General features: G+C 40.2%; 1 protein-coding gene across 1 annotated transcript in view; it reads right to left on the bottom strand.

Moving 5' to 3' along the window:
* Positions 1-20,628, bottom strand: part of CFAP100 (cilia and flagella associated protein 100) — a 44,384-nt gene that overhangs the window by 21,613 nt on the left and 2,143 nt on the right. The window contains exons 2-7 of the mRNA XM_043975970.1: positions 15,055-15,202; positions 12,771-12,857; positions 12,582-12,664; positions 10,863-11,055; positions 2,582-2,649; positions 13-176 (exon numbers count right to left, since the gene is read on the bottom strand). Coding sequence (XP_043831905.1) covers positions 13-176; positions 2,582-2,649; positions 10,863-11,055; positions 12,582-12,664; positions 12,771-12,857; positions 15,055-15,100 — 641 coding nt within the window. The 5' untranslated portion in view covers positions 15,101-15,202. The remainder of the gene's footprint in view (positions 1-12; positions 177-2,581; positions 2,650-10,862; positions 11,056-12,581; positions 12,665-12,770; positions 12,858-15,054; positions 15,203-20,628) is intronic.

Here is a 20,628-nt window from a genome sequence, read left to right as displayed (position 1 = left end):
TGCTTGGTTTACGTTCTCATGGCCTGCACGGAGTTCCTATCGTTCTCCTTCAGGAACTCATCAAACAGCGTCGCGTCCTTCTCTAGGAATTTCTCTGCCTTCTCCAACTTCATCTCTTCCTTGGTGGCCAACATTTCCAGTCTCAGGATCTCCTCTCTCTTCACCTCCAGGGCATACTAAGGGCCAACAAACCACACCTTGGGGACAGAGTTCCAAGGGTTCTCCATTCCCCCCCCCCCCAGTCTTGGCCTCAGCAATGTACACATGATCCACCCCAAATCTTGTGGGGAAGGGGGTGTGGCAGAAGAGGAGGGGTGAGGGTTCAGAAGTAGAAAGAAAGAAGGATGGGGGGAAACTGTGAGTATAGTGAGGAAGGGTGGGCTAAGGATGAACATACTGATCTTCCCCCAGACTCCACCTGCCATCTCTGAGCTTTCACAGAGGCTGACCCCTATGCCTGTAATGCATTCTCTCCTTATTCTCACTTCTTTTTTTGTGTGGGGCAATGGGGGTTAAGTGACCTGCCCAAGGTCACACAGCTAGTGAGTGTCAAGTGTCTGAGGTCAGATTTGAACTCAGATCCTCCTGAATCCAGGGCTGGTGCTTTATCCACTGCGCCACCTAGCTGCCCCCCTTATTCTCACTTCTTAGAACCCTCCACTCGCCTTGAGAGCTCAGCTATAGCTCTGCTTTCTACAATGAGCCCTTTCCTGATTCTTCTATTTTCTAGGGTCTCCCTATCCCAAATTACCCTGGCTTTATTTTGTACAGTCTTCAGGGTGGAAGGTAAGTTCCTCGAGGGCAAACACTGTTGGATTTTTGTGTTTGTATTCTCGAAGCCTAACAATAGCCTGACAATATCTGACAAATGCTTATTGATTGATTGACCAGCCCTGAGGAAGGCACCTAGAAGGTCTCTGAGGTCTCTTCCAGCTCTAATTCCTGTGAACTATGCTCAGCCTCTTTCAAATCCAGGGTCTGCCTGTAGCCAGAATACAAAAGCAGGAAGCAAGGATTCCCAGTTGGTGCTTGAGGCCAGTTTGCCAAATGGCATTGGAGCACCACCTTGTGCTGGAGAAAGGAAGGAGAACGATAGTTGATTTATGTGGCCCTTTAAGGTTTGAACTTATTTGCTCCTCTCAACAAGCCCGGGAGGTAGGTGCTACTAATTGTCCCCATTTTACAGATGAGGAAACTGAGGCTGAGGGAGGTTAAACAAACCTGCCTTGACATGCCTTCTGATTCCTTCCCTGTCCTCTCTGGCATGTCTGTGTCAGAGGTCACAGGACTCAGAAAGGAGAATCCAAATTATGGAGACAGACTGCGCCTCTGGTCCCCATCCTAACAACTCTCCGGTGAGATGGAGGACAGCGCTCTCAAGACCACATGAAAGAGGGCATGGTTCTAACCCTTGACTGCACGTCATCCCGAGTCCCTCGGGATGATAGCCGCTTCCCCACTTTCTGAACCTGCCTTTGATCCCCACCCATGGGGAGGGACATTGACCATAAAGTCTTAAGCTAAAGAGTGACAGGATTCTAGGAGTGAGGCAGTGGCAGGAGGCTCAGAAATGACTTTGGAGATAATCTCCTCCAATCTGTTCTTTTTACAGATTAGGAGACCCGGAGAAATCAAGCGCTTAAACAAGGCTACTCAGGAACAAAGGGCTGATTTTGAGGACAGCTCCTACTGGAAACCTCATGGTAGAGGAGAAAGAAGGCTGGAGAGGATCAGAGCTCAAGGATCCGAGACCTAGCCCTGACAATACCTGCATGACACTGGGTGGGTTAATTAACCTCACTGAGCCTCAGTTTCCCCAAGTGTAAAGTGAGGGAGGAGGGCTGAAGGCAAGGAGAATAGGAGGAAAAAGGAGGGAGGAAGCAAGAGAGAAGGGGAAGAGCCGATGGCTGGGAAGACAAAATGAGAAGAGGAATGGTCAAGTTTGCCTTTTGGGTTGGGGGTGAGAGCTGAAGCTACCTTTCAAGAAGCTAGGCTAAGACCCTTCCCATTTTCACTTGTCCCCTTTTCATGTCCGAATCTTCCCCACTTCTTTGGGGGGGGCAATGAAGGTTAAGTGACTTGCCCAAGGTCACACAGCTAGTAAGTGTCAAGTGTCTGAGGCCGGCTTTGAACTCATGTCCTCCTGAATCCAGGGCCAGTGCTTTATCCACTGTGCCACCTAGCTGCCCCTTCCTACTTCTTGTTTTATGTCCTATTACCCCTTGAAAAACCACATCAAGCCTCAAAAGCAAACTTGTTCTATTCCAGGGGACTGGCAAAAGTCATTCCTTGGGAATCCCCCTCCCCTCCAGACTTCCCCCTTCACCATGCCAGATGTCTCCCTCCTCTGATTCCAATAAATGAGGCATACATGTCTCAATATTCTGGAGGGTGAAGAAGAGGCTGGCTAGCCCTATCCCTTGATAGCATCCCCTGGGACTCAGGCCCCTTGACCCATCCTACTGGTCCCTTGAAGAGAGTATCCCTTAAAGAGCATCAGGGACAGTTTTATGGTGGGCTATTTAGCAGGGCCAGATCAGAGATTGGTGTTAAGGGACTTTGGCGTCCCCAGGACCGATACCTGAATCAGAAACATTTGTCGCTTCTGTTCGATGTAATTGGCCAAGCTCTCTCTTTCAATTTTCTTATCTGCAATGACAGAAGGGTCTTGGGTTTAGAGCCCATTGGAGGTCATTGGTCACATCCTCTACATCCACAGGCTCTCCCTAGATTATCCCAACAGTCCCACTACAGATCTTCCTGCTCCTACTCTCTCCACCCTCCAGTTCATCCTTCACACCCTGGCAAGACGAACCTTTCTCATGCATACATCTGGCCCTGGCTTTTCTCTCAAAGATTTTCAGTAGCTCCTTAAGTGCTTGCAGATTCCAATTCAAACTCCTCAGCCTCACGCTCAAAGCCTCCCCCATTCTGGTGCTATCCTTGCATTTCAAGGCAATAGAATATAGTGATTTAAAAGGGCTCAAGTTGAAGTCAAGCAACCTGGGTTGGAACTCTGCTTCTGACACTAGCTGTGGAACCAGAGGCAAGTCATGTTCACCTTCCTAAGCTTCAGTTTTCCCATCTGGAACTTGGAGGCAATAATCTTTAAAATATCTACCTCTCAGGGTTATTGGAAAGAAAACACTTTATACACTAGAGGCAGCTAGGTGGCACCATGGTGCACCAAGTTCTGGGACTGGCATCAGGTAGAGGAATTCTGATGTGGCCTCAGACACCTACCCTGAGCAAGTCACGAAACCTGCCTCAGTTTTCTCAAACTGTAAGATGAGGATAATAGGAGCACCTCTCTACTTGCACCATTGTGAAGTTATCTACCTCCTCACTCTTGTGAGGATCAAATGGCATTATATTTGTAAAGTGCTTAGAACATAGTGGGCACTATATAAACACCAGCTATTATTAAATTGTAAAAGTTGAGTAAAACATGAGTCTTATTTTTACTTCTACAATTTTGGGGGTGGGATTGGTATGTGGTCTCTCACTTGTCCTTATGGAATGGACTGTGACTGATACCATCTCATCCTGTGTAGTCCTTGCCACCTTCCAAAGTGGTGGAGGCCACCCTCTGAGTATTTTTTAGAGAGATGGTCCCCTCTTTTACTTCTGAGCTATAGCATCCTTGTTATAGTACTACCAAAAGGGTTTGGGGGCTCCCTGAAAAAGAATTTTGTACTTGGTACTGAAAGTGAACCACAACCCCCTTCCCATCATCCCTTCAGTCTGTATAACTCACAACAGCACTCTAGAGCAAAGTCCAGGTTGTTATTTTACACTGTGCCTTAGTCCCTTGCTGATTGAAATTCAGTTCCCAGGCTTCCTCTCCAGAAGAGGAATTTGGTATTATCTAGGATAGGTGCCTCTTCCTTTTCCAGGAAGTTAAGATGAGTACTTTGACACTGGCCAGAAACTTGGTATTAGCCAAGAAATTTCCCCTTCACTCTTTTCTTTTCTTTTCTTTCTTTTTTTTTTTAATGAGGCCATTGTGGTTAAGTGACTTGCCTAGGGTCACAGAGCTAGTAAGTGTCAAGTGTCTGAGGCCAAATTTGAACTCAGGTCCTCCTGACTCCAGGGCTGGTCTCTATCCACTGCACCACCTAGCTGCCCCTCTCTTCATTCTTTCAATGAAATATTTCATATTATCTTCTATTTTTTAGTCTTTTTCAGACTTTGTTTTTTGTTGAGGTTTCATGAAGTCATTAATATCCAGTCTGCATTTTGATTTGAGGCTTTACTTGTAGATGTTTTCAAGTCATTGTCTTTTGAGTTTGTGTCTTGAGTTTTCCTGTCACCATAGTAGCTTTTTATAATCAGGTTATTTGTTGTTCTTTTTGTTGTTTGCTCATTTTTCCAGTCTATTTCTTGACTTTGGACTCTATGTTAGAGTTAGGCCCTGCTCACCTCTGGGGGGGTGGGATGGGGGAGATGTCTAGCCTGAACTTCTGGTTTTTTATGTACTTCTGCTGCTGTTTTAACTCAGTGGTTAGCTATAAGTTTTTGGTGCTTCCAAAGTAGTGTATAGTGGGGAGAGGTTTGAGTGACCCTCCTGGTATGTGCTCCAGTCCTTACATAAGTATAGTCCCTAGTCCTTTGTGACTGTGATTACTCCTCTCCACCCTGGAAACTGCAACTTAGAAATGGGCAATGGACAACAGAGCTGCCTAACATCACCTGATCCTGCATGTACGCCTAGTACAGGGTCATCTGGGATCTCTTTTTGAAAAGGTATTCAGTCTCAGTGTTTCTGGCTAGTGTCACTTCCCACAGCCCATTGTTGGTGTTACTTCCACCACTACCACCATGCCATGCTCCTGGTCAGCCCCCACCCCAGTGTCCAAAGACCCCTTCTTCTGCCTTCCTAACCTGCCACAGGCTAGAAAAATGACTTTTTGTTGACTTTCCCCAGTCAGAATTCAGTTTGGCACATTTTTTTCAAGTTGTTGTAGAGGGATGTGTTGGGAGAACTCAGCAAAGATGTTTACTTCATGTTGCCATCTTGGCTCCACCTCTCCCCCTTCTCTCTCAGGGAGAAAGAATCTAGGAATGTTTGTCACTCCATCCATGCCCTAGGTAGCTCTTGATATATGGTTCCCATTCTAGGAATTCCATTGATTCTCTGTCGTTGACTCTCTCAAGCTGCTATCCTTAGATCTTCCCATCTGGGGAAGTCTGCCCTTACTAAGAAGCCTTTTCCTTCCCCAATCATCCATGCCTGGTTTCTGGTCTCCAAATGGTGTTCCTTGCAATACAACTTCAGCAATATCCACAAATATGAGTCTGGAGGAGCTGGGAGTTGGGATTCATTAAAGGCATGGATTACTTAACTCTCTAGAGATTCTAGTGCAGTTCCCTAGATATTGTAGGGTCTTAACATCTGTTAAATACAATAATCTGCTTAACTAAGAGTTCTTGTTCACTCCATTCCTTAAACATATTTTTTAAAAAGGACAAGCAGGTATTCAACATCTATTTATTATGGCCAAGGCTAGGAGTTAAAGACAAAATCTAAATGGTTCTTGTCCTCAGAGACCTTACATTCTACTCATGTGTTTTATTTAGAAAGTAACCCCTGTGTATCATTTTATCTATTTCTTCTTAACATTAGATTTATGATGTAGGCTTTGATTAGAGTCAGCCAGTAAGCTAAACATTCAATTCAACATGGAAATGGAATTTGATAATAGTAAAGCAAACTGAATTAGTCAATATTGTGTCTGGGATTCAGATCTACTGAAACACATTAATTATACTGTCATTACTTAGAGGACTGTTGACTGGCATGGAGCCTCCCTTAATATCTAAGAATCCCAATTATCCAGAGGGCATATGGGAGTTTGTTTATAACTTTACCAAGGGAACTTCTAGTAAATGTTAAACAATTCCCTCAGACTATAAGGCTTGCATTCAGGTTACACATCAAGAACAGAACAAAGCTAACATTTAGATAATGAGAGGTAGTTTGGCTTATTAGATGGGATGCCAGACTTGGAGCCAAGACCCATGCTCAGAACCTACCTATGATCCTTACTCTGTGTGGTCCTAGGCAAGTAATTTATCAACTTTTATCACCTTTTCCACAGGGTTGTTATAAATGTCAAATGAGATTCTTCCTTTCCATCTTCATTTCCATGTCTACCTCTTTAAATCTATATCTACTTCTGTATCTTACCCATATCTATCATTGTTGTTGAGTCATTTCAGTCATGTCTTACTTTTCATGACCCCATTTGGGATTTTCTGGAGTGGTTTGCCATTTTTCCTTCTCTGACTCATTTTATAGATGAGGAAGCTGAGGCAAACAGGGTTAAGTGACTTTCTCAGGATCATACAGCTAGTAAGTATCTGAGGTTGGATTTGAACTCACAAAGATGAGTCTTCCTGACTTCAGTGCTCTATCTACTGTGCCACCTAGCTGCCCATCCATTCATAGCTATATCTACATCTATATATCTATATCTATATCTATTAAGCACTTTGCAAGCCATAAAAGCACTATATAAATCTGAAGATCTCACCTACTGGACTAAATATACAGATTGCTGGGAAAATCAGAAAGCAATCTGGCAGAGTTTAGGTTTAGGCTAACATCTCATACCATATACCATTGATTTAGAATGAGGCATAGACTCTCAGGCATGGCCAATATGAAGATTTGTTTTGCTCAGCTATAGGAGAGGCTTCTATTGTCGGGGTGGGGCAGGATCATTGGGAAATAGCAGTGATACAAAAAAAGAATATCAATAAAAATTTGTTTAAAAAATTAAATTTTAACAACTTTAAAATATAGAAAAAAGTCAGAAATTTTATTCAGTTTTTGCAATTAGCAAGCATTTATTTTCTTCCCATTCCACTATTCCCTCCATTTGAACAACAGGAAAAAAAAGAAAAGAAGGAAAGAAAAAGAAAACCCTTATAATAAATATGCATAGTCAAGAGAAGAAAATCTTTCCTTGGCTATATCCAAAATGCATGTTTCCATTCTTCCTCCTTTGTCAATCACTCTTCTGTCAAGAGGTGGGTAGCATGCTTCATCTCCAATCCATTAGAATCTTTATTTATAATTGTATTGATCAAAATGCCTTGGTCTTTCAAAGTTTTTTTTAATAATGTTGTAATTCTACAAATCATTTTTCTGCTTCTTCTCACTTCACTTTCATTTTATATGTCTTCCTAGTTTCTTCTGAAACTGTCTATTGAGTCATTTTTTATGGTACAATAACATTGCATTACATCATCTACCACAATCTCTAGTCATTCTCCAATTGACTTGCCGGCACCTCCTTAGTTACCACCACAAAAAGAGCTGTCATATTTTTTAAAAATACAGGTCTTTTGTTACACTTTCTTTGATCTCTTTGGATAATAGACTTAATAATTGCATTATTGTGTCAAAGTAAATGAACAGTTTATTGACTTTGGGGGCATGCTCCAGATTTCTTTCCAGAATGACTAAGCTGATTCACAGCTCCCCCAATAATGCACCAGTGTGTCTATCTTCACAAAATCACTCCAATATTGAATATTCTCAATTTTTATCTTTGACAATTTACTATCAGATGAAACTTCAGAATTGTTATGATCTGCATTGTTATTATTGTTAATGATTTGGAGTATTCTGTCATATGGTTAATAGATTGTTATTTTTCTTTTGAGAGCTGCTTGTTTATATCCCTTGACTTCTACTAGGGGAATAGTTTTTGGTATTTTATACACACACATATGTATATATATACACACATATATAATACACAATACAAATATGTATGTTCATATAAATTTATATGTGTGTATACATATACATAGCATGTGTATAGCTATATATGAATATATATATCCATGCACACACATATATCTTTGGATATATAAATATATATCTGGGACACCAACCAAATCCTTATCTGAGAAATTTGATACTAAGATTGTTTCCCATTTGACCACCTCCCTTCTTTTCCTAGATGAATTAATTTTGTCTGTGTGGTAGCTTTTCAGTTTCATGTAATCTGTTATCTATATTATTTTTAATGATTTTATTTTTTGTAATTGACTATCCCTTGTTTTGTTCATAATGCAATTCCTACCCATAACTGTAAAAGGTATATGATCTATTTCTCTAGTAATTTTTTTATGCTATGATCTTTAATTTTAAGGTCAATGTAGCCATTTAGATTTACTGTGGAATATGGCTTAAAGTGTAAATCTGAATCTGATTTCTGACAAACTACTCTCTAGTTTTCCCAACAATTCTTATGAAATAGAGAATTCTCTGCCTAAGTAACTTATGTTTATCAAACACTGGGTTACTGTATTTAATTGCTCCTGATTCTTTCTTGTCTAGTCTCTTCTTGTGATCTACTCTGTTTTTTTGGTGAGGCAATTGGGGTTAAGTGACTTGCCCAGGGTCACACAGCTAGTAAATGTCAAGTGTCTGAGGCCGGATTTGAACTCAGGTCCTCCTGAATTCAGGGCCAGTGCTCTATCCACTATGCCACCTAGCTGCCCTGATCTACTCTGTTTTTTAAACAATACTAAATGGTTTTGATGACTGCTGCTTTATTATATAGTTTGAGATATGACAGTGTTATTAGCTCTTAACCTCTACCTTTTTCCATTATTTCCATTGACATTTTAGAGCTATTGTTCCTACAAATGAATTTTATTATTATTTATAGTGTTTTGTAAAACAATGGTGTCAAATAAATAGAAATGGGGCTATTTGTCTAAAAATAAGCATCCCTGCAAGCCATATATTTGACTGTTTTAAAATATGATTGTATTTCTCTTTATTTTGTTAAATATTTCCCAATAACATTTTAATCTAGTTCTGAACTCAGGAGTGTTGTGGACTTCATACCCAAGGGCCCTGCGTTTGACCCTTCTGCATAGCTTTTGAGAGTTTCATTGGTATAGTATTAAAACTGCAAATTAACTTTGGTAACATTGCCACTTTTATTATTTTGGCACAGCCTAATCATGAACACTGAATGTTCTTCTGGCTATTTATTCTGCCTGTTTTTTCTTTAAGGAGCTCTTTTTAAATGAATCTATATAAGTATTTTGTGTATTTTTGCAGATTCAGTCTTAACTTTTTGAAGCTTTTCCTAGTTATTTTGAATGCAATTTCCCTTTTTATTATTCTCTCTTAAATTTGTTGTTGGGGGATAATAACACCTACACCTCACAGGATTGTACTGAAGATCAAATGAGAGAGTATTTGTAAATCCCTTAACACAGTGCCTAGCCTGTAGTTGGTACTTAATGTTAATGCCCTTCCTCTTATTATTATATAGAAATGCTGTTGATTCTCATGGGTTAATTTTGTAGTCTGCAGATTTCCCAAAAGTATTAATTGTCTTTATTGGTATGTTTGCTGATTCCCTAGAATTTTCTAAGTAGATCAGCAAATGGGATAGTTTTCTCTCCTCTTTACCTATCTTTAAACTTTTAATTTCTTTCTCCTGTTTTATTGCTGTTTGCTATCCTTTCTAAAACTTTATAAAAACAAATGTTATTTTTCAATCAGTAAGGGTCACCTTTTTCAGATTGATTTGTATAGTGCCATCAATACTGAATCATCGATTTTCAATTCATGGGAGTACAACAAAATGAAGAAATACTGAAGTTTTCATATGAACAGAATAGGCTTTTTCTTTGATGATTCAGAAGGCACTTTTGGATTTTACAAGAACTCAAAGTCTTGACTATTACATTTAATTAAATAACTCATAAATTTTAGAGTTAGAAGGGACCAAAAATTTAACTGATATTAATGAATCCCCTAATAATAATAATAACTCATATTTCTATAGTATTTTAATGTTCATAAAACTCAACCCTCATTGCTTGTGGGACTTACAAGTTCATCAGGTAGTCTGTCTTTCCTCTACTCTGCCCTCTTCTAAAACCCAAGGTCTTTTTACTTTGCCCTTTTCCAGAAATTTCTTATTGGATTCAGCTATGTCTCCCCTGGTCAAAACCAAGGTCTCCATGCTTGTGACATCAGAAATGGGAAACCAGTGAAATATACCTTCGTATGAACCCACTCTTAATCTCTTTCAAATCTGTAACCTCCCTCCCATTGATTAGAAGGGTTGATGGAGAGCCTGAAGAAACTGGATGTCCCAAGTCCAAGGGCACACCTCTTGCTATGAGACCATCACTGACCTCTCCTTTTTCCTCCTACCATGCCCCAAAGATCACCACACCTAGCGCTATGCTAGAAAAAGCCTGAACTGGCTCATAGTTGATGGTTAAATCGTCATGTTTTGACACCTTGGGCAAATGCTATAGGTCAGGGCTTGATTTATTGCTTTTTTGATTGTCTAGACTTAAGAAAGTGTTGATGATGCAGAATAATCATGACTATAGATTTGTGTTTTTTTTTTTCTTTCAGAGAGCTGGTTGTTAAACACTTACCAGCACACCTGACTATACCTGAAGTTCCTGCCACCTGCTCTGCTCTAGCCTTCCTTTATTTTCTCCATTGTTGGGCATTTCATTTCGGCCTTTCAGGCTTCCTTATGTGGTCTAAAATATGTCATAATAAAGGGCCATTGCTTTATATATCACTAGCCTGCCTGATTCTTTTGGGAATCTAAGGCCCATAAACTGACTAGGATGGATAGATATTATTGTCCCATTTTAGAGATGAGTAAACTGAGGCTCAGTGAAATGATATGGCCAAGTCAGATTTTCCGGTTTTAAATCATGTACTTTTTGCAGAACACCAGTCTGACTCCATTTGGAAGACTAAGTCTTAGAGAAAGGACGGGCTTTGCAGGAGCCCGCTACACCCAGGCCATGGAAGGCTGGCTTCGGATATCTGAGTTTAGTGGTAACTCTACCTTTGGTGACGGCAATTTTCCAGGAGGTACTCTCTCGAAGGTCTCGCAGACGCTGGGCCTCAGCCTGGAGAGCTTGGTCCTCCATGTGGTCTTCCATCTGAAGCTTCCTCCGGAGGTTAGTGCGCTTGGCAGCTATCTTAGAAGAATAGGTCATCTTCTCATAGACCCTCATGTTTTTCTTTGCCTCCCTTTCCTGGGTGGGGGCAGGGGAAAACAGGTTGGTTAGATTAGAAACTCAACTTGCCCTCCTGGCCTTCCCACCCTCACCTCCAATCATCTAAAGATGAACTCAACATGGTGGGTACTGCAGGCTACAGAGTGACTGCCCTCAGCCTGGACCATGTCTAGCTATTCCCTTCTTTATTATTGTCTAGTTTGTGACTATTAGGTGTAGGGATGGTGGTGGAACTGAGGAGAATGGGTGTGTGTGTGTGTGTGTGTGTGTGTGTGTGTGTGTGTTCACACACACACACACACACACACACACACTCTGAGGAAAAACCTACCAAAAAAACTCAGAGACAGATAAAGAGAGTCACAAAATAAAAGTCCAAGAAATATGAAGACAGAGGAAAGAGAGCAACTAAGTGTTATGGGTCATATTTAGTCTCTGACTAAGGTTTGCTTTAACCTAAAATGTTTAAATATTAACCAAAGAACCCAAAACTTGTGCACTTGGGAAGGAAATATAGGTTCAATTTCCTTGATGATACCTCTGTAGTGAGATATGGTAAACCAATCCAACAAACCTCTAAGTCTTTACTGAACCATACCAGTGTGAACAGACCTGTGCTCAGATCTAATGTCAAACGGGTGTAGCAGCCAGGGTCTCTGCCCTCGAGGAGCTTATAGTTTTAAATATGGCTTCCCATATTTAAAGTTGAAAGTCACACTAAGACTTTGGAGACACCTTGTATTTATAAAGAAATGCAAATCAGCAGCTAGCCTGCACTTTCTCCCTCCTGACTTTTAGCACTATGGTGAAATGGTGTTCTGGAATGGTGCAGACTGGAAAAGTTGGCAACAGGTTGAGGTAATGTGGGTAGGCTTCATGGAGTAGGTGACGTTGGAGTTGGGCCTCGAAGGATGGGTTGGGATTTTGCCAGAGGAGAGAGGAAGGCATCCGAAGGATAGAATATCCAAATGTAGGAAGACCGGAATGAGCATGGTGTATTTGTGTGATGGAAAGTAAACCCTAATGAAGAAAATTCATGCAGGGGAAACTCAGGAGATAAAATTGAATAGGATGGGTAGAGGCAGGTTATGGAGGGTCCAAGTATAGGAATTTGGATTTGATATCATAGGAATGGGGAACCATGAAAAGTTCTTAAGAAGGGGAACATCATGATCAAAGCTATGCCTTGGGAAGATGACTCTGGTAGCATGTGAGAGATGCACCAGAGTTAACTTGAGGCAGGGAATTGAGCTAGGAGGTTATTTCAATTATACAGGTATTCCACATGTATAATAATATATTCAGCATGTGTAATATACATTGCATATATAACAAAATAAGTAAGATAATTAAAGCTATTCATGGAGACAATTACACACCATGGGGAAAACCTAGGAAGACAGGACAACACAAACTCAATCTATCCATTTTTGTGGAATGCAGAGTACAGGAGGGTTTTTAGGGTGAGGTGAGATTAATCACAATGTGTTCTTGTTTGCCTGGTAGTCAGATCGGGATCTCCTCAGCCCAGGCTCATCACTTACCAACTGATGCTTTTCCCTCTCTCTGTCTCGAAGCAAGAAGAAGTCCATGTCTGGAGACATGTGGAAAGGGTTTTCGCCCTCATCTGTGTTAAAAAAAAAGAAAAGCAGGGGGAAAAACCAATTCCTCACTTCCTACAAATATAACAGATCTTACCTCAAAGATCGCCATTAAGCAAGAGTTATTATTACCTGAGGTATCCTCCTCCTTGAAGGTGGATTCAGCTGGATATTCAATAGCCACAGGCAAAGGGCTGCTGCAAATAGACTCATGGGGCTCTTTGGGGGTGGGGGAGGAGAGACACAAAGATCTCATGTTATGATGTATCCAGCATCACTTTTTATACAATATTTTATTTTTCCCTAATTACATATTTACATATTTATAAACATTTTGTTAATATTTAAAGTAACCTTTTAAACATTTCATTAACATTTTTGTTAACACCCTTTTAAAACATTTTAATGAACATTTTTAACATTTTAAGTAACATCTTAAACACTTTGTTAATATCTCCAAACATTTTTTGTTACCATTTTGGTTAATATCTTTTTTTTTTTTTTTTGCGGGGCAATGGGGGTTAAGTGACTTGCCCACGGTCACACGGCTAGTAAGTGTCAAGTGTCTGAGGCCGGATTTGAACTCAGGTACTCCTGAATCCAGGGCCGGTGCTTTATCCACTGTGCCACCTAGCTGCCCCCGGTTAATATCTTAAAACATTTTATGAACATTTTAAAACATTTTATTAACAGTTATTAAAATTATTAAAAAAGTTTTGAGTTCCAAATTCCAAGCCTCCCTCCCTCCCTTCCCCATTCTCCAAAGCAGTAAGCAATAGTTTAGATATAGCATCACTATTGGTGAGGTGTTTTTCACTTATTTAAGCCCATTCTTTCCCTCAAGCTGTAAGATAGGCTGGCCAGCAGCCATTCTCCCTTTCCTCATAGCAATCCCATGGGCTCAGCAGTTTATACAAAAATATTTAAGGCAGCTCTTTTTGTGGTGGCTGAGAATTGGAAATCAAAGGAAGGTCCATCAATTGGGGAATGGCTAAATAAACTGTGGCATATGATGGTAATGGAATATTATTGTGCTATATTATTGTGCTATAAGCACTAGCACAAGCAGGATGACTTCAGAAAGGCCTAGAAAGGCTTGTGTGAACTGATGTGTGGTGAAGTGAGTAGAACCAAGAGAACTTTGTGCACAGAGACAGCAATATTGTTTGATGAACTGTGAATGACTTGACTATTCTTAATAATACAATGATCCAAGACAATACCAAAAGACTGTTGATGAAATATACTCCACCTCCAAAGAAAGAACTGATATTGATGGAACAGACTAATGCATGCTATTTTACACTTTAATTTTTAAAATTTTAATCCAGTTTTCTTGTACAAAATGACAAATATGGTAATGTTTTACATATTCATATATGTTGTAAGGAATTAATTGTGATTTGGGGTTTTCATAACCCTATCTTTGCTTTATTATGATCAGACTGAAAAAAATATAAGCTTGTAAAGCCTAAGAGAAGATGGGTGTGTACTTTGGGAGATAATTGAACAAACAGGAGGAACTCTGACCACAGGGAACATTTACTGAAACTAAATAATTAAGCCTCCCCTTTAGCTTCCCCACACCCACATGGGCCTGGCCAGATTATAATGGGGACAGTCCACGTGGGTGTGCTGAGCCAATTGGAGACTCAGCATGACTAAGAACCACCCCTTCCTGTGGCAGAGACAGTTAATTGGCAGTTAGAGGGGTGTTTATTCTGAGAGAAACAGGGAAGGAAGGTAAACAGTTAGAGGAGCTGTTGGTGTTTGACCTTTGGACCAAAACAGAAGAGACTGCAAGCTAATTCTCCTTAGAGCTACAGATTTCAGGTGGTGGTGAGTTTGTGTTTTTTGAGACAAGGCTGGCTCTTTGGAGGTAGCTGGGCTGGAGACAAGTTTGGGGTTCCTGGGGACTTTTTACCCCAGAGATTTAGATTCCCTAACTCTATTAACCTCACTTGTGTTTTGAACTTGTTCCCATTAATAAACCTGTTTTGTTTTTTGAAAGAGGCTGTTTCCTTTCTTACCCTAATACTATGGCAAGCCGCCCACTTAACTCTTCTCATAGTAAATTTGGACCTTATAATGTATAACCCATATCTGATTGTTTGCCGCTTCCAGATGGGAAAGGGGAGGGAGGGAAAGAGGGATGAAAATTGGAACTCAAAACTATAAATAAAAAAGTATGTTACATTTTTTTGCAGGGCAATGAGGGTTAAGTGACTTGCCCAGGGTCACACAGCCAATAAGTGTCAAGTGTCTGAGGCCGGATTTGAACTCAGGAACTCCTGAATCCAGGGCCGGTGCTTTATCCACTGCGCCACCTAGCCCCCATTATATTACATTTAAAAAAAAACTTTACTGAGGGAATTGGTGGGGGATCAAATGCTTAAATAACTGCATGAAGTCCTACCATCATCGGTCAATGTCTTCTGGGATGAAGATAGCAACCTGGACATTTTGAAGTAATGGGATTGCTAATAACTCTTCCCCCAAGATATCACCCAATGACGTGTCAGTCCTTCTATATCATCCAGTATGGATTCCAGCTGCTGAAGAACCTGGAGAAAGAAAAGACACCCCAGAGAGCAACCTTTGTTGGCAGAGGTGAGGTTACTCTTTACCTCCAAGCAGTATGGTGAAATAGAAAAAGCATCGGACTAGGACTCAGAGGTTCTGGGCTCACGTCCTGGATGAGCCATTTATTTTCTTTGTGACCTCAAGAAAGCCACTTTGTCTCTCAAGGACTCCATTTTCTCCTCTATAAAATCAGATTTGGACCAAGTGGTGTCTAAGGTAACTTCCAGTTCAAAATCCCCACTAGGATCCAAGTTTGGCCAAAACATTAAGAGGGCCTAGAAGTCTAGCCATGTTAAATAGCATGATGCTCATGTGGGAAGAACACTATTGGTATTAGTATTACTCAGTCATCAAACATTTATTAAATACCTATTAATTGACATTAAATCATTTATATTTATTTATGATGTATTTAAGTATTAATTATATTAAATTATTATAACCACCATCAGTAAGTTATAAATTATTAAATACTTATTAATATTAATTTTATTTCTAATGTATTATTAATTAGAGTATTATTAAATTATTATAATCATTGTTATTCAATACCTACTAATTAAATATGTCAAACACTATGTGCATACCTACCTCAGAATGTTGTGAGGATCAAATGAGATAATCTATGTCAAGTACTTTTCAAACTTTGAAATGTTATATGAATTCCAGGAATTATTATTTCAGATTCATAGAATTTAGATGTAGAAAGGAATCCTCAGAAGTTATGTAATTGGGGGCAGCTAGGTGGTGCAGTGGATAAAACACTGGCCCTGGATTCAGCAGGACCTGATTTCAAATTGGCCTCAGACACTTGACACTTACTAGCTGTGTGACCCTGGGCAAGTCACTTATCCCTCCATCCCCCATCCATTTTACAAATGAGGAAACCGAGGTCCATAGACAATAAGAGACTTGCTCAAGGTCGCTTGAGTAGTTAACAGCAGAATTAGAGCAGTTATAACCAATCACATTTCTATGATCACTTTAAAAGTTTATAAAATGCTTTCTTCACTATATAACCCCATAAGTTAGGAAGTATAAGTATTATTATCTGACCTTTTCCCCATTTTACAGATAAGAGAAACTTGCTCAGGAGCCACACAGCTTATGTGTGTATGTGTGTGTGTGTGTTTGTGTGTGTATACACACAGAGTATGTATTGTGTATATATTGTATACAATAGATATTATATATAATATCTATCTATATATCTATTATATTGTGTATATATAGTAGTGCATATGGCTATGTGGTATACTATACACACATATGTACATATACATACATGTGTATGTATATATGTATGTGTATGTATGTGTGTGTACACATACACACACACACAGAGGCTGGGATTCAAATGCAGGTCTCCTATGACTCCAGGTCTAAAAACTCAGATCCAGGGCCTCAGAATCCAAGTTTAGCGCTTCCTTTCTGCATCAATATGCATTTTATTAATCACCATCTAGGCTAGGGATTGGGGGGGGGCGGGTCTGAGAGACACACAAAAGTAAATGACCTGGTCTTTACCATCATGGAGTTTACAGTCTATTGGGGAAATAACACATGAATGCCAATAACTATAATACAAAATAGAATATTAGTACATGACAACAAAATGCTTTTCAAGATTGGAGGCCAAAATGATCCTTTCCAATTGGGAGATCAAGGAAAAACTCATGGAGGTACTTATTTACCTATTAGGATAGCAGATCTAGAAGAGACCGAAAGATTATCTTGTCCAATCTTATCTTTTTATAGGAGAGGAAACTGAGTCTCAGAGAGGGGAGTGACTAGCCCAGCTAATGAATAGCTGGATCTATGAACTAAGCTAGTGTTATTTCCATTACTGCAGTCATTCCTTATCACACTATTTATAGCTGGTTGCAAACATCTATGTTGGAGCAGTTTTGGAATATAGGAAGAGCAGATGAGATTGCTACATTTAAGAGTCAAGAAGAAATGTATAGAAATTCAGCTTCAGGGACACCTAGGTGGTGCAGTGGATAGAGCACTGGCCCTGGATTCAGGAGGACCTAAGTTCAAATCCTGCCTCAGACCCATGACACTTACTAGCTGTGTGACCCTGGGCAAGTCACTTAACCCCAATTGCCTCACCAAAAAACAAACAAACAAAAAAACAAATCAAGAAATTCAGCTTCAGGTAATTACTAGCTGGATGACCCTAATCAAGTCACTTAGTCTCTTCTTACCCTGTTTCCTTGGTCAAATGTGAGGCTTGGACTCTACAGCCTCTCAAAGTCTCTTTCAGCTCTAAATTTTCTTGTTGTTCATCCTTTGTTTTCTAGGAGGACCAATGACATCAGGAGAATGAGAGATGGCTTGAATTGAAAGTGAATTGGATTTAAGTGAGGGAGAGCTGTGCAAAATCATCACGGGGCGGGGGGTGGGGGTGGAGCCAAGATGGCAGAGGAAAGGCATTGATTTGCTTGAGCTCTCCTCATGACCCCTCCAAAAACCTTCAAATAATACCATAAGACAATTCCTGGAGCAGCAGAACCCACAAAAAGACAGGGAGAAATCATTTTCCAGTCAAAGACAACGTACAAACAAGGTCTGCAGGAAAGGTTTGTTGTACCAGAGTGAGAGTGGAGTGCAGCTCAGTGCAGGCTGTGCCAGTGCAGCCCCAGCCCCAGCACACCAGGAGAAAGCCTCAGGACCCTCTGAATCAGCTGTAGCAGCAACTGCTTCTGGAACTCAGCTGTCAGATGGTAAGGGGTTCAAGCAATTGGCCAGAAGGAGATTGTGGGGATCTCTTTGCTTGCACCAAGGCAGGATTCTGTTGTTTTGCCCATACTGGGATCCAAGTCACCTTCTTAGGTGGTGGTCCCAGGTGGGGGAGGAGTGCAAGCGCACCAGAGCTTGCAGCTACAGTAGAGCAGGACTCTGTCCAGGTTCCAGGGCAGAGAAGCAGGCCTGTGGTTGCTTGCAGACCAAAATACAGGTCAGGAGAGTAGTAAACATGCCTCTCCTTAAATTATAACATCTTGAAAGAACTAAGAACTTAGAAAATCCTAGAAGTATCTTGGAGAACAGCTGCTCAACCCCCCTGAAGCTTGGGACAGTGTGCCCTCCACCCTGGAAGCAGTGCCCTACTTTAACAAAGAGTTGAAAGCCAAGAAATAGGCTGGGAAAATAAGCAAACAGAAAAAAATGCTGAACCTAGAAAGTTTCTACGGTGACAAGGAAGATCAAAATAGATCCTCAGAAGAAGATAACATAGTCAAAGCTCTTACTTCCAAAGCTTCCAGGAAAAATATGAATTGGTCTCAGGCCATAGAAGCATGCAAAAAGGACTTTGAAAATAAAGAAAGGTAGAGGAAAAAATGGAAAGAGAAATGAGAGTGATACAAGAAAATCATGAAAAAAAGTCAACAGCTTGGTAAAGGAGACACAAAAATATACTGAAGAAAATAACACCTTTAAAAACAGACAGGGCCAAATTATAAAAGAGGTACAAAAAGCCAATGAAAAGAGGGCAGCTAAGTGGTGCAGTGGATAAAGCACTGGCCCTGGATTCAGGAGGACCCGAGTTCAAATCCAGCCTAAGACACTTGACACTTACTAGCTGTGTGACCCTGGGCAAGTCACTTAACCCTCATTGCCTGGCCAAAAAAAAAAAAAAGCCAAAGCAGAAAAGAATGCCTTGAAAAGTTGAAAAAAGAGGTACAAAAGCTCTCTGAAGAAAATAACTCCTTAAAAATTAGGATTGAGCAAATGGAAACAAATGACTTCATGAGAAATTGAGAAAAAAATAAAGCAAAACCAAAAGAATGAAAAAATAGAAAACAACGTGAAATTTCTCATTGGAAAAACAAGTGACTTGGAAAATAGATCCAGTAGAAATAATTTGAAAATTATTGGACAACCTGAAAGCCATCAAAAAAAAGAGCCTAGACATCACCTTCCAAGAAATTGTCAGGGAAAATTGCCCTGATATTCTAGAAACATAAGGCAAAATAGAAATTGAAAGAATCTACCGATCACCTCTTGAAAGAGATCCCAAAATGAAAACTTCGAGGAATACTACAGCCAAATTCCAGAGCTCTCAGGTCAAGGAGAAAATATTGCAAGCAGCTAGAAAAAAAAAAAAAAACAATTCAAGTGGAGCCACAGTCATGATAACGCAAGATCTGGCAGTTTCTACATTAAAGGATCAGAGGGCTTGGAATTTGAAATTCAGGAGGGCAAAGGAACTTCGATTACAACCAAGAATCAACTACCCAGAAAAACTGAGTATAATTCTTCAGGGGAAAAATAGGAATTCAATGAAAGAAAGGAGTTTAAGTCATTCTTCTTCTTCTTCTTCTTCTTCTTCTTCTTCTTCTTCTTTCCCCAGGGCAATGAGGGTTAAGTGACTTGCCCAGGGTCACACAGCTAATGAGTGTCAAGTGTCTAAGGCTGGATTTGAACTCAAGTCCTCCTGAATCCAGGGCTGGTGCTTTACCCACTGAGCCGCCTAGCTGCTTCCTCAGACATTCTTAATGAAAAGACCTCAGCTGAATAGAAATTTTGACTTTCAAATGCAAGACCCTAGAGAAGCATGAAAAGGTAAACAAGAAAATGAAATCATAAGGGGTATTAATAGATTAAAAAGTTTACATTTCTACATGGGAAGATGATACTTGTAACTCATAAGAACTTTCTCATTATTAGGACAGCTGGATGTCTATTTAGACAGAGGACACAGGTGTGAGTTGAATATGAAGGGATAATATCTTTAAAAAATAAAATTAAGGGGTGAAAGGAATGCACTGGGAGAAAGGGAAAGGGAGAGGTGGAAGGGAGTAAAGTATTCCACATAAAAGAAACAAGTAAAAGCTTATACAGTGGAGGGGAAGATGGGGGAGGTGCTGGGGAGTGAGTGGACCTTACTCTCATCAGAAGTGGCTTAAAGAGAGAATAACATACACAATCAAATGGGTATAGTAATATATCTTACCCTTCAGGAAAGTAGGAGGAGAAGAGGATAAGGGGGAGGTGATAAAAGGGAGGGCAGATTGGGGGAGGGGGCATTCAGAAGCAAAATACTTTTGAGGACGGACAGGGTGAAAAAAGATAGAAAACAGTAAATGTAATAGGAAGGGAATAGGATGGAGAGAAATACAGTTAGCAATAGTAACTGTGAAAAAAATTTAAAGCAAGTTTGTTTGACAGGTGTCATTTCTCAAAGACATAGAGAACTGAGTTGAATTTGTTAAACTGAGAGCCATTCCCCAATTGATACGTGAACAAAAGATATGAAGTTTTCATATGAAATAATCAAAGCTACCTATAGCCATATGGGGAAAAATGCTCTAACACACTATTGATTAGAGAAGTTCAGGTGAAAGCAATTCTCGGTACTACCTCATACCTATTGGATTGGATAATAGGACAGCAGAGGAAA

The sequence above is a fragment of the Dromiciops gliroides genome, chromosome 1 (assembly GCF_019393635.1).
Source record: "Dromiciops gliroides isolate mDroGli1 chromosome 1, mDroGli1.pri, whole genome shotgun sequence".
In the NCBI taxonomy this organism is placed as follows: Eukaryota; Metazoa; Chordata; class Mammalia; order Microbiotheria; family Microbiotheriidae; genus Dromiciops; species Dromiciops gliroides.
Note: the sequence above shows the minus strand (reverse complement) of the source record. Positions and strands in the feature narration are given on the sequence as shown.